The sequence below is a fragment of the Silurus meridionalis genome, chromosome 9, assembly GCF_014805685.1.
Source record: "Silurus meridionalis isolate SWU-2019-XX chromosome 9, ASM1480568v1, whole genome shotgun sequence".
NCBI lineage: Eukaryota > Metazoa > Chordata > Actinopteri > Siluriformes > Siluridae > Silurus > Silurus meridionalis.
Genome location: NC_060892.1, coordinates 26713474 through 26727559, shown reverse-complemented (window position 1 = coordinate 26727559; position 14086 = coordinate 26713474). Strand labels below are relative to the sequence as shown.

The 14086-nt window shown below is 40.1% G+C and overlaps 2 protein-coding genes across 2 annotated transcripts in view; both read right to left on the bottom strand.

Moving 5' to 3' along the window:
- The window catches only part of nrtn (neurturin), an 18804-nt gene extending 13097 nt beyond the window's left edge, over positions 1-5707 (bottom strand). Inside the window, exon 1 of the mRNA XM_046856978.1 lies at positions 4885-5707. The gene's annotated coding sequence lies outside the window, so the exon portion shown is untranslated. The remainder of the gene's footprint in view (positions 1-4884) is intronic.
- A 6889-nt stretch (positions 5708-12596) lies between these two features.
- ndufa11 (NADH:ubiquinone oxidoreductase subunit A11) lies at positions 12597-14051 on the bottom strand. The gene is made up of 4 exons (XM_046858174.1): positions 13897-14051; positions 13263-13355; positions 12903-13025; positions 12597-12768 (listed from the first exon to the last, which is right to left on the bottom strand). The coding sequence occupies exons 1-4, from the start codon at positions 13973-13975 to the stop codon at positions 12656-12658; spliced, it is 408 nt and encodes a 135-aa protein (XP_046714130.1). The 5' UTR covers positions 13976-14051; the 3' UTR covers positions 12597-12655.
- Between the last annotated feature and the right edge of the window lie 35 nt (positions 14052-14086).

Sequence of the window (14086 nt, the reverse complement as noted above, 5' to 3'; positions counted from 1 at the left end):
TAAAGATATTTGAATGGTGAAATGATCAGGTGACTCTAAAAGATTAGTTCCTGCCTCAAGTGTGTTTCACATCTCATAAAGAAAGAACAAGCTGAAAAGATCAGTCCAGACTTTTCTCTTGTGCCTACAGAGTCCAGCTCTTCCTGGGAATTCCAGTTTATCTCAAAGCAACTATAAAACCTAATCTTTCCAGCAGGTCCAGTGGGATGTGCCTCATACAGCCACAACAGTAGGAGTCCAACAACAAGCATTTGAGCTCCAGCTTCAGCATCTGTACAGTGACCTTTTCAGTTATATCTCATTCTGACTCTCATTTTCCATCGCTTACATTCTGAATCGATCCTCTATACAGTATCTTACACTGAAGGTCTCTTCTCACATCTCACGCTTTCTAGGAGCATTTCACACTCAAGGGAAGTTGAGTTCTGTGTCACCATGGGGTTTACTTTTCTTTTAACTGAGATCTTACTTTTAATATTGTTTAACACCCCCAAACACACACACACACACACACACACACACATATATATATATTATACATATTCACACACACACACACACACACACACACACACACACACACACACACACACACACACACACACACACACACACACATGACTTGGGAGCCCCAAGCTGTTGATGATTAGCACTTTGGTAAATGTACAGATTGTGTTATTGTACAGACAGAATTATTTGTATTAGATGAATGTAATGCTGCAGTAATGGATTTAGGATCAAACATTAATTAAGCACTTAAATATTTTTTCACGCTCAAATGTATTTTTCCCTTTGATATATATTTTTTCTGTCATTGTTGAAATGTCCACTTGACCATGGCGTCTCTCTGTGTATCATTTTTCATGTGTGACTCTTTTTTTACCTTCAGTCCAGTCTAAACACTGATTTGAGTAATAGGCCGTGTTCTTCATTCACAGAAAAGTTCCTTTGTTTCAGTAACTACACAGGAAACGAAGTCCAGGTTTTTCTCTCTCCTTAAATCCTGCCCTTAACTGTCCCTTTTCCTTTATTAGGAAACATGCAATTGTTTACAGAGTGCCGCTGAAAAGTCGCCCATTTCCAGCAAATCTATATCTGCATTTCTGTTACAAAACAAACTGGAATGTTTTATGTGTTTATAGAAAATAGAACTAAAAATAAAACGAATTCTTCAGTCGAGTGGCTTCTTAACAACACAAAGACAGACACAATAAAACATCCTTTCCTTCATGCGAGGTTCTCATGCTGAAAAATGCACCGCGCTGGAGTACATTCTTATCATAAAGAAAACAGCTGAGCGAGTCTTCACAATCTCATGTCCATATAAAACAGATTCCACCTTACACACACACACACACACACACACACACACACACACACACACACACTCAGAACAAACACAATGAAGGGATGGAAACACTATTTAAAGCTTTAGTGGATTAGTGTTAAGTCCTTCTCTTTACTCAGTTCATTATGTGGAACCTCTCGTTTCTGGAAATTGACATAATGAGGCTGTGAAGTGAACTTCCTGAGAAAAGTGTCATTCAGAGAACTCATTGGTGGCTGATTGGGCATGGACACACACACACACACACACAATACATGTCTAGATACACAAGCAGAAATACACAAACAAACTCTCTCCTATTGTCTCCGATGTTTTCTTTTTCTCTTATTTGGAAACCATTAGAATAGTGAAGTGTTGAAATTTGTGGATTTCTTTTTCTCTTATAAGCTTTACTCTTCTGGGAGGACTTCCCACTAGATTTTAGGAAATGTCTGTGTGAATTAGTGATCATTAGTGAGTATTAGTGAGATCAGACCCTGATGTTGGTGAGGGGGTCTGAGGTTCTGTGCAGGACACTAGAGTTCTTTCACTCCAACCTTCACACACAGTGTTACCATGTCTACAGTACACACAGAGGTTCTGTACACCTGTCTGCTTCCATGTACCATACATAATCAAAATTATTCCAGATTTCCATCTCAGGGACACCAGTGGGTTTTTCTCCAAACCAGCATTTATAATAACGAATGAGAGAAAATCTCCTGTTCACTTCATCATCAATTATAATTAAAAGGAGAGTCAACAGTAAGAATTAATACACAAGATACGCCATCATTCCCTAACACACACACACACACACACACACACACACACACACACACACACATACACACACAATAAGCGTGGACTACGAGATTTTGATCTAGCATGACAGTTCTTGGATTTTGTCAGAGAAACCAAAACCACTAAACCATTTATAAGCACACTGATGAAAAATATGCCATTTTAGCTAATTATATTAGAAGATTTTATAACATTGAAACTGAAACAAGGCAATTAATGAATGTTCTTTACATCCTCATCTGTTCACAGTGATTTTATTAAAGTGACATGGTGTAGACATTAAGAAAATACAATCCATTTCACTCCCTGTCCATTGTTGTAACTATTTACACAATCCCATAAGCATCATTTCTGGGATACGAATGACTTCAACCTCATCATTTATCAGAACTAATAAACATCAAAACCATTACAATAAGTTCTCAGGCATTTTCTTCTCAGAGGAACATGTTGGAATGATTTGGGTGAGTGAAGGCATGATGCTGTACCCTGACAGCAGATTCCCCAGTTCTACCTCATTGTGTGTAATCACTATGATCAGTTTATGAATAATAGTGAATAATAGTTTGCATACTCCCTCATTCTTCCTTGTTATTTCTGATTGAACAGAAGATATTTATGTTTTTTGATGGCATAATCATTTTTCCACCTCCCCACCACACAAAACACTTCCTTTTACTGTTGATCTGGGAGAGGATAAAGATTTCTCCAGAGTTGAGATTTGATCATGAATGATGAAGAAAGCACTAATCTCATGGAAAGATTGGATTGTTCCAAGCTTCCTGAGTGTTGATGAGACTAATCACCAGGATACTGAGACGTGTTTTATATTTCCCACACTAGACTTGTGTTCTGTGTTCATCATGTTGAAGTTCAAACAACACAGTGGGAAAGAAAATGAAACTAGACAGATGTATAGCAAAAGAAGGAACTTCTCTCAGTGTTTATAGACCATATGATGAATGTTTATTCTAAAAAAAAAACTTGTTTGTTGTCTGTCCAGACTTCACGGCTGCCATACTGCATGTTTACATCCAGTTCTGTTTGGTTTGTCACAAGATCTGCTTTTACACACACAATTTCAACGAGAGAGAAAGTAAATAATGTATTATTTACGAACTGTAGGATGTTCAGCACGGTTAGGACTCGCAGGAGTTAAACACCTTTATTTGACCTTGTTTTAATGCCATGCCCTCAGGCTTTAATCCTGCAGGCAACATGAGCTGTTATTAGTTTATGAGTGAGAAATAGAAGTGTAGAAGTATTTACTGTACACTTTTATTCTTTCTCTTGATTGTAAATATAACGATATGGTTCAGGTTTGCTCTGATAACAAGAGTTAAACTTCCTGTTTCTGTATGTAGAATATTCAAATATTAAATACTATATTAAATACTATATCATCCTATTTTAGATGTATAATACAGCAGGCTTTCTGTAGAAGATCTCATGATCTTACTCTCATTCTTCAAACACTAAAATATTACTAAATTACTCCTGTTTCTCTATAAAATACAACACATTCTATTGAGTAGATTGACATCACACCGTCTGAGTCCAAATTAGAGAAGCGTGAACAATATCATGATCTCATCTCTCGATCTTTTCATCTATGTTCTGGAAGGAGCAATCACTCAGAGTTTCACCATAATTGCTGTAGAGTCTGTATTTATTTCTACACCTGAGCAGGACCATAACTCTTCCTTTCTGAATCAACAGAGGAGGTGTTTACAACTGCACTTTCTGATGAGAACTTCACACTGACGCTTCTTACTGCAATTAGTCATTATTATACACTAATATACACTCAGTGACCAGTTTCTGAGGAACTCCTGTACATTAATGATGTTATCCAATAAGTCATCTTGTAACTGCAGCACAAACCATAAATCTAAAATCCTGCACATTCACATCACACCTCAGAATGAGCAAAGAGTCTGATCTCAGTGACCTTGATCATGACCGTGAGATGGACCCTGGTAGCAGATGCTGCAGCAGCAGATCACACTGAGTTCCAGTCCTCATGCTCTGATGCTGGGTGTGAAGTAAAGTGCTTGATCTACATGTGCATGGTTTTATGTGCTGCTCTGCTGAATCAGCAGGTGTACAGGTGTTCCTAATAAAGCAGGAAGTGTGTCAATTACAAAACAAACCGATTCCTTATTAAATGTATAAATGGAAAATAAATGGTAGATTTGAGTCACAGAACAGGATCATAAACACTTCGATTTCTCACTGTCAATATTCTGTGAATAATCTGTGTTTTACACTCGAGGCTGGTGTTTGAGATCTAAACTTTGTGTCCTTTCTGATTTATATTTGGACAAAAGAATTGTCCATTTAATTCTGCCAAATAAAATGAAATATTAAAATGCATTTCTTTAAGATGATCCACAACAACAGAATGAATTCCTCAAGACTTCATGTAAAACCACCACCTACTTCAGCATAATAAAACGACAAAACACAGATTCAGCAGGTTTGAGCTCGAGCACATGTCATTATTCATGTTCAAAGGAAAAGGGTTTTGTGTGTGTGTGTGTGTGTGTGTGTGTGTGTGTGTAAAGAGAAATATAAGGAAGCTAGCTTCCAGGCTACACACCGTTGTTTACATGAATTTCACAAGAACTTTCTGCTGAATTTGTCATTTTACTAATATTTCTCTTGTACACATTTGGAGTTTATGTATTTGAAGCAAGTAGGAATGATTTATTAATCACCAGCTTTAATAGAAAATGATGATGAGATCTTACCTTTTGCCCGGTTTATCCAGACCTGACAGAGTACGTGCTTTCAGTTGACCTCTGGGTAAAAATGGCATTAATCAGTATTCTAGCTCTTCAGCTTAAGTGGTGAAGGACAGTGACGTTATTTCATCCCGTGTTTATCGGACAGGTTTTATCCAGGAGTCTAGAGCATTACCTCCCCAAAGTGCAGCTTTCTATCAGTTTCAAAGGATCATTGGACCTCCAGGAGTTCAGGATGTGAAGAAAACATCCCCAAATCCACATCTTCATGTCAGAGTCTTGTTACACATTCAGCTTTTAGAGTCAGAAATATAAATCATCTGTCCATTTTAGAAGGTTCATGTGATGATGAAGAGCACGTGTTATATAAATGATAATAATAATAATAATAATAATAATAATAATAATAATAATACAGAATTTTGATGAAACAGTGATGAAGTTTTTAAAGTTCTGCAGGCAGTTTCAGGTTTCTCACCAGGCTTCTTGTGAAACACAATGCTGGAAGATAAAATGCCTTGGGAACGTTGTTTATTCTGCAAAAATTCCTTTGCAGTGATTCACTAAAATGAAGGAATATCTGATGGCAGCACACGTGTTCTTCTCGCCGACAAATTCTACGTTCTCCAGGTAAATAAAAAATTTATTAACCCAAACCTGCTGCTGCAAGGTGTCTGAACACCACATCTAAGCTGGTTATGGTTCCCTGTCCACAGCTTGACCACACCAGAGTCCTGAGCAGCTGAGCAGTGTGTGTGTAGAAGATGAGTCTCACGCTGGTTTAATGCAGAAGGATGGTTCAGGAGAGGAGATGAGTGAAGGGAGGGAGAAATGGAGGACAGAGTGGAGAGCTGAGAGACACATGCAGGATTAATAAGCTCCTCCTTCAGGAGCTTCAGGGAATAAAGTTAATTACAGATTGCTGATCTGCAGTGATATTTGTGTTTATGTGCATTATTTATCTTTATATGGAATATAATATCACAAAACTTATATTCTAAAACTGATTTAAATGTTTATGGATACAGTGTTCTTCATGTGTATTATTTTATTTTATTATTATTTTACAATATTACAGATTATAATTCCTGTTTGATTGGAGGAGAAACCTCTTGGATTGTAGCATTACAATGTTAAGAAGAAATGCGTGGAAAATATTTGTATAAATTTATGTTTTCTTGGATCTGGTCACATGATCTGTGTGTGTTTATGATCCGTGTTGGTGCTGAAATTGTTTTACGCTGCAGGACCAACACTAATGAATCTTTAGCTTGATGTAGACATATTTTTCTGTATATGGTTTCAGACTGACACTTTGTGGGAAAATGTGCCACAGTTATTAACATTTTATGATTTAATGTGAAGATAAAGTGCTTTTATATTTGTGATGTAAATATGCAGTAAATGACTTGTAGATGATTTTCCTCCCTGATTGTTCATGTGTAAAACAAACAGGAGATTTAAGTGTTTGAAGTGAAATATTCCTGCAGGCGATTAGTTTCATACAAACTGGGATTGTTTTTCATTTCTGTTATTTAAATGTAAACTTCCAACTTCACCTCAATCATTAACACACTGTTCCAGAATCAGTTAAACAGGTCGAGACTGACTCTTTACATTCTCTTTTGACAGAATGACGGCTGTGTTTAACTGAAAGCGTGTGATTATGTCTGATGATCCATCAGGGCTTTATTCGTGCCATTAGCGTGCGGATCACAGCGTTTGTTTGGTTTCCATAGAGTGATGGAAAAACACTCAGGGCCGATGTTTCAGTCATGTATCGGCAGCAAACGAGTTTTATTTTCCTTTCGTAATAATGACCTAGAGAGGAACCTGTAATGATAATAACCCTTGAAAGCTGTGAGAAAGACTGTGTTCCACCTTATCAGTCTGCACTTACAGGTATTTAAAGAATTACAGTATACTATTTTTACAAATATCTCTATCAGCAAGTGTGTGTTAATAAGGATCACTGGAGTGAGGAGAACATGTCGATGTTGTGATTGTGATTCCAGCACCCAGGCTGAGATTTCTCTCCTGGCATGGAATCCATCACTACAGGCTTCCCTCACGTCCTGCTAATGAGAGAAGTTTGCGACATGACGAATGAAAACCGCAGTCCAAACAAGAAAATCCCAGTAAAATGGCAGCTGTGCGTGCACTCGCACCCCAACGGCATTCGGTCATTTTTTTGGTTTAGATTTTGTGTGTACAGCCCGAGAATGTTTTCGGTGTGGAAGCTGATTAGAAAGAGGATCAGGTACGTGTGAAACACACTGCGGCTTTCAGATCATACACACTGTAAACATCTCTGAGAAGGAAAAATCTGCAGCTGTGTTCGCTGAGGAACTGAAGCTTTACATCTGCTGGGTGTGTGTGTGTGTGTGTGTGTGTGTGTGTGTGTGTGTGTGTGTGTGTGTGTGTGTGTAAAAGGAGTTTGGTGGTCCATGCTCACACTCGCTCTGTAACACACCCTAATCATGAGATGTGCAACATTTAACAAAAGAACCGATATAAAGAACGAATGGTGTGGAATCATGAAGAGATTCGTCACATCATTCATGAACTGCAGCCACGTTGATCTCATCACATCTCCTTCTCTCTGGAATTGTGGGAATGGGTGTGGCCTCAGACTGAAGGTTTTCATTCAGGAATAGAAGAATGATTGGGAATAATTCTCTTTAATTAGATTTTAAGAACAATAAAAAGGAAAAGTCACACACACACACACACACACACACACACACACACACACACACACACACACACACACACACACACACACAGTTTTCTTTCCCAATGACACCACTGACCTTAGAATTGAATGTATTTTATTTATAGAGGTATAAATGTCAAATATATTTCTAATCTATTTATTTATATAAAGCTGTTTTGTGTTAGTGTCAATATCAACAAACTGATACACACACACACTTCATCTCAGACAGAGGTAACGTTCTGTCTGCCTGGGGACCACATCTACACACAGATACACACAGATACACACATCTACACACATCTACACACAGATACACACAGATACACACAGATACACACAGATACACACAGATACACAGATACACACATCTTCACACATCTTCACACTTTCTACACACATCTACACATCTACACACATCTTCACACTTTCTTCACACATCTTCACACATCTACACAGATTCACACAGATTCACACATCTACACACATCTACACACATCTTCACACTTTCTTCACACATCTTCACACAGATACACACATCTACACACATCTTCACACATCTTTACACATCTTCACACATCTACACACATTTTCACACAGATACACACAGATACACACACCTTCACACAGATACACACATCTTTACACATCTTCACACATCTACACACATTTTCACACATCTACACACATCTTCAACTGGACCTGGACCTGGACCTGAACCTAATCTGGACCTGACCTGGACCTAAACCTGACCTGGACCTGAAGGTTCCTGGACCTGTGTCAGTGTTACATCTTCACACATCTTCACACAGATACACACATCTACACACATCTCTGAGTTGAAACTTTAGACACGTTTCTCAGCTCAGTTGTAACGTCCTGACCATGTATTTAGTCTGCGCTGGAAACACACATAAATCAATCAGAACAAAGTATAAAGCACGTGTGTGTGTGTGTGGGGGGGGGGGATACTACACAATGTTCCCTCTCGTCTGTGAAGAAAACCTTTTAAACTGCACATTATCACTCATGAAGGTCTGCACATTGAACCTTTTCAGGATTTTCTGCTGACTTTCCCTCTGCTTGCTTTGTGTGTGTCAGGATGTGTGTGAGACTGATATTGCTTGCAGCTAAATGCGAGTGTGTGAAATGTTTGTCTGCAGTGTATTAGATTCCCGCAGCTCAGCACTGTCTAAATTATTCAGTGGTGGGATTCTGGTGGTTTGGAAGTTTATTCATTTAAACTCCATCACATTCCTCAGGTTTTCTCTGGGTGTGGAAGGAAAGTGTCCCAGCCAAAAGACTTCTTTACACAAACATTTCAGATTTATATCATTATTGGGACGGACATTTATGATAACTTTATTTAAATACAATTGGAAGATAGATAGATAGATAGATAGATAGATAGATAGATAGATAGATAGATAGATAGATAGATAGATAGATAGATAGATAGATAGATAGATAGATAGATAGATAGATAGATACCTTCTGGTGTCATTGTGTTCACATTTACAAACAGAATATTCTAATTTATATTACTGCTGAAAGACCTTTAATAGGTTTGTCATAAACACTGCACTAGATCTCTGTGTGTGTGTGTGTGTGTGTGTGTGTGTGTGTGTGTGTGTGTGTGTGTGTGTGAGAGAGAGACCACTGAAGCCTATTGATCTGTTGTTGGGAGATATAAGATAAAGGTTCAATATGTAGAGTGTATAATAAAATCACTCTCTCACTCTTTCACTCTCTCACACTCTCTCTCACTCCCACTCTCTCTCACACTCACAGTCTCTCTCACACTCACTCACTCTCTCACTATCACTCTCTCCCTCTCCGTCTCTCCCACACACACTCTCACTATCACTCTCTCACTATCACTCTCACACTCTCACTATCTCTCTCACTCCCACTCTCACTCTCTCTCACTATCACTCTCTCACTTTCTCACACACTCTCTCTCTCACACCTTTACTATCACTCTCACTATCACTCTCACTATCACTCACACTCTCTCTCACACACCCTCTCACACACTCTCACTATCACTCTCACACTCTCTCTCTCTCTCACTTTTGAAATGAATTGTTTCCTGCTACACTGACCCACTGCCCCTCCATCTCATAAGGAAATTTGTTTAAAAAAAACAAAAAAACATTCACACACTCACAGAAGATCAGAGCATAATTAGGCTTCTGTACCCTTTGTAGATTAAAAGCTTAAACACACACACACACACACACACACACACACACACACACACTCTAGTCTGATTTACAGTACATTCTAATAAAATTCACCAGCAGTCATGATAAATAAGCGAGACTGCAGCTGCTAATCCACTCATGTGAAAGCAAAGAGAAACGGCTAATCGATTTGGGCTGTAAGTCAGAGAGAAAGTCCACATCAGCTGCTTTACACATGCCGAGTCATTGCAAAGGGAGACGTCTGGAGTCACGCTTCTGGATCGATACGTTATACAAAAGTCAGCTGATAATTTTATCCAGAAGCCGATACTCCAGAACTCCTTCAGCCAAACACAGAGGCTCGGCGTAGCAGGACCAAGTGTCTGATTTCTCCCACAGTCTCATTTATTACCACACAGAAAGGTCAGAAAGCAACGCAGAGGGAGAACAACACACTCCAGGGTTCCAGGTTCAGTCTGTTTTTCTTTTCATGATGAGACAGAACTATGAGGTTTTACATGCTGTGTAGTGAAACCTGTTGGATTCGTGTTACAGTGTGACTACGATAACTTCAGAACCAAGATCGAACTCCACACACAGCCAGAAGGTCACATACTGCTCTGAGCTTACAAGAACACGAGATGTTCCTCAGCTCACACACACCTGCTTCAACTCATCTAATAAATCAGACTCGTAGCAGGAGTGACATTTCATCAGAAACATTTTCAGTAAAAATCCACACTTTCATTCTTATAACCAATAACAGGCTTCATTTCTTTTCTTCTACACAAAAACTTCTAACCTGTGACATGAAAAACCTCATCGCTGCAGACAAACGTCCAACTGTAGACTCACGGAAAATGACCTGAGCGGCAAATGGACCATAAAACATATAATAAATTGTATAGAAGGTTTGAGGAGCATCTCAGTGGAACTGAATGACAGTGTGTGTGAGAACTTTATCAGGAACACCAGACTAACACTCAGTGTGGCCTCATGGCTCTCAATTCTTCATGGCATGGACTCCACAGGATGTTGATCTTCCTCTGAGATTTAACTCCATATTGACTCGTGTCATGTGAATCTCATGTACTTCCACATCCCTAATGTGATCTACTGGATTCAGATCATGGTGCATGATCACACTGGGTGTAGATGCACATTATCAGCAACAATAATCTACTAATCTAATAGAGGCATCAATGCAAAAATATAAAAGAAAAAAAAAAAAGAATTATCTCAAATCAAACATCTCACCAGCCTGACCTGCTCACACAAGGCAGGTTGGGTTCATAGATTCATGTTGTTCCTGCTGGACTCTGAACCTACCATCTGGGTTCCTCAACACACATTAAGATTAAGATTGATCAGACCATTCTGCATTTTTCCATCTTCAATGGCTCAGTTTTCTGTTTCTAGCTGTGTGAAGTGGCATCATGATCTTCTGCTCTTGAAACCCATCAGTCTCAGTGTTAAATGTGCTGAGCTTCCTGAAATGCTTTTCTGCTCATCACAATCGTACAGTGTTTATCTGAGTTACTGTAGCTTTTCTCTGAGGATCTCTCTCATCAGTGAGGTGTTTTCTTTCGCAGGACTGCTGCTCACTGGAAGTTTTTCTTCACTGCATCCTTCTCAGTAAACTCCAGACTGCTGTGTGAAATCGCAGGAGATCAGTAAATGATCCTGTTGAGTGAGCATACATTTTAGGAGTTAATAACAATCAAACCCTCAAGTGCATGTTGTTCTCCTCAGAAAGCCATCAGAGATATCTCTTCACCTCAGCTCATGGTCTGCAGCTGATGAGGAAATGTAAACGACCAGCAGCTGTTTTCTGCATTCATTAGAACGTTATAACGGCGGCTCTTCATGCTGCAGTAATTGCCTGTAAATTTGGTTTAGTGAGTTCAATGGTACGGCAATAAACATCTCACACTTTGGCACTTTCTCTAATCGAGCTGAGGCTCTGTTCAGGGTGGAGATCTGAAGAAAGCTGAAGAGTCCAAGTTCTCTGTGAGCACAGGGCCAAGCGCAGGCCAGACCAGATCACTTCGATTCAGGTGCTAAAGTGTAAATCAAATCAAAACTGGAATCACAATCTCAGTAAGATTTATCTTCAGATCTGAGTTTTGGAAGATAAGACCGGTGAGGGTTATGAGAAACATCTCCTGTGCAGTGTGCCGACACAAACACAGCGCTCAAACACACACCTGGTCTTTTCTACCAGGGGGTCGCAAACCACAGCCCACAGGCAGAAATCTATACTGAGCTAAGTTTTTCTCTAGAGGCGAATCACTGACGCCACGTGCCGTTTGTTTTTACACGTGAGACTTTACGGTGCAAAACAAAATAAACTAATCCAGCATTAGGAGGCAGAATGAATACATTTAAAATCATAGTAAAATCTTCACAATAATACTGATAGTCAACTCATTAAAGAAAGAAATAACGATGTGGCCCTCACAGAAAAAAGTCTGGGGTCCCTGTTTTATACTAATGTACTGTGATGTAGAAAACGTGTTTATGAGCGACACACTGCAGGATCCGGAGGAACAGGCTTCAGTGGTGAACAGCTCCACCTTGTGGTCAAAGGCGGGAAGAATCCCATCATTACATGAGCTTCTGATCTCTGGTCCTGAAGTTACTGAATCTGTAACCTGTTTTCTGAGTTAAAAACAAGAGTCTAAAGTCTTAAGTGTGTGTGTGTGTGTGTGTGTGTGTGTGTGTGTGTGTGTGTGTGGCTGTTCCTTATAGTCAGTAAGTGAAGAACAGCTGTATGGTGAACGCAGTGGAACCCTAACCCATGAGAAACACTTCTGTGGTGTGTGATAAAGATTTATTAGAGTAATGTACAATATGAACAGAGTGAGATCTGAGTTTACAGTCGGGGTTCTGAGGAGAACCTCCAGCCCTCCTTCTGCCCAACTTTAGTGAGCATGGCGACGAGCCCCAGCCCCACACACATGGATGTTCCCGTCATGGCACTGTGAGCTTTACAGCAGGCAGGCAGGCAGACACACACACACACACACACACACACACACACACACACACACACACACCTTTATTTCTCAGTCCTTAACATGATTAATGGTTGAGATGTTTGTTCTTGTTGATGTACTCACTTCGAGCCCCAAGAAGAGCTCCTGATGCACATCCACCCAGGAAGTAGTTGGTGGGATCATCAGGAGCATCCCTCACGTGAGCACTCAGACAAGTGGTGATTCCAAATACGGCTCCCAGAGTTGCTGAAACATCACAAACATGCCACAGCTGTTAGCTACAGTTTAGCACCACCAAAACCTTCTGCTACACATCTACACACATTCCTGCTGCTAATGATCACGTCCTGAAGAATCCATAACGTGAGGGTAAGGTCAAGTGGACCAGAACATCTCCATAAAACACGAGAACGTCACCATGAAACATGAGGGGGGAGAAGGAGGAGAAACAGATGGAGGAGCAGGAGAAGAAGGAGGACTTACCCATCGTCACTGTACCGTTCACTGCTCGCGTCAACGCCTCCAGAGACGTCTCAGGCCGGATTAACACGAGATGATACGCAGAACCAACCAGACCTGGGAATCATCATCATGAGAGACAGACAGGAGATCCGAAATCAGACAGGTGATCCGAAATCAGACAGGAGATCAGAAATCAGACAGGAGATCAGTGATCAAACAGGAGATCAGTGATCAAACAGGAGATCAGTGATCAGACAGGAGATCAGTGATCAGACAGGAGATCAGAAATCAGACAGGAGATCAGAAATCAGACAGGTGATCAGAAATCAGACAGGTGATCAGAAATCAGACAGGTGATCAGTTTTTAAAAGCGCTATAGAAATAAAATTGAAATGAAATGAAATTTAATCACTGATCACGTGCACATTTTGGAGTGGATCTGAATGAAACCCAGAATAAAACGCTGATGTTGATGATGATGTGCTGTAGACAATCAGCTACAGTTAGCGACATTTTGCGACAGTTAGCTATAGTTAGCTGTGGTTAGCATTGTTACTAGCATGTTAGCTAGCTGCAGATGTCCGCTGCTCTAAAGGCGGTGTCCTGTGTAAATTAAAGCCCTGACCGCAGCAGCAGTCCCTGGGCATGTGCTCACCCAGTGCGGTACCCAGTTTGGTGGTAATCCATGTTTTCCCAACACAATCTTTTCCTTCCTCCAGATCCCAGTAACCCATCCTGACGGAACAAGGACACACACAACTCTCGCGAGACTTCAGCAGGCGGACGGGATATCGCGAGACTATTTCTGTGGTGGCTTTGAACGCTTTTACCTCAGATCCGTGTGT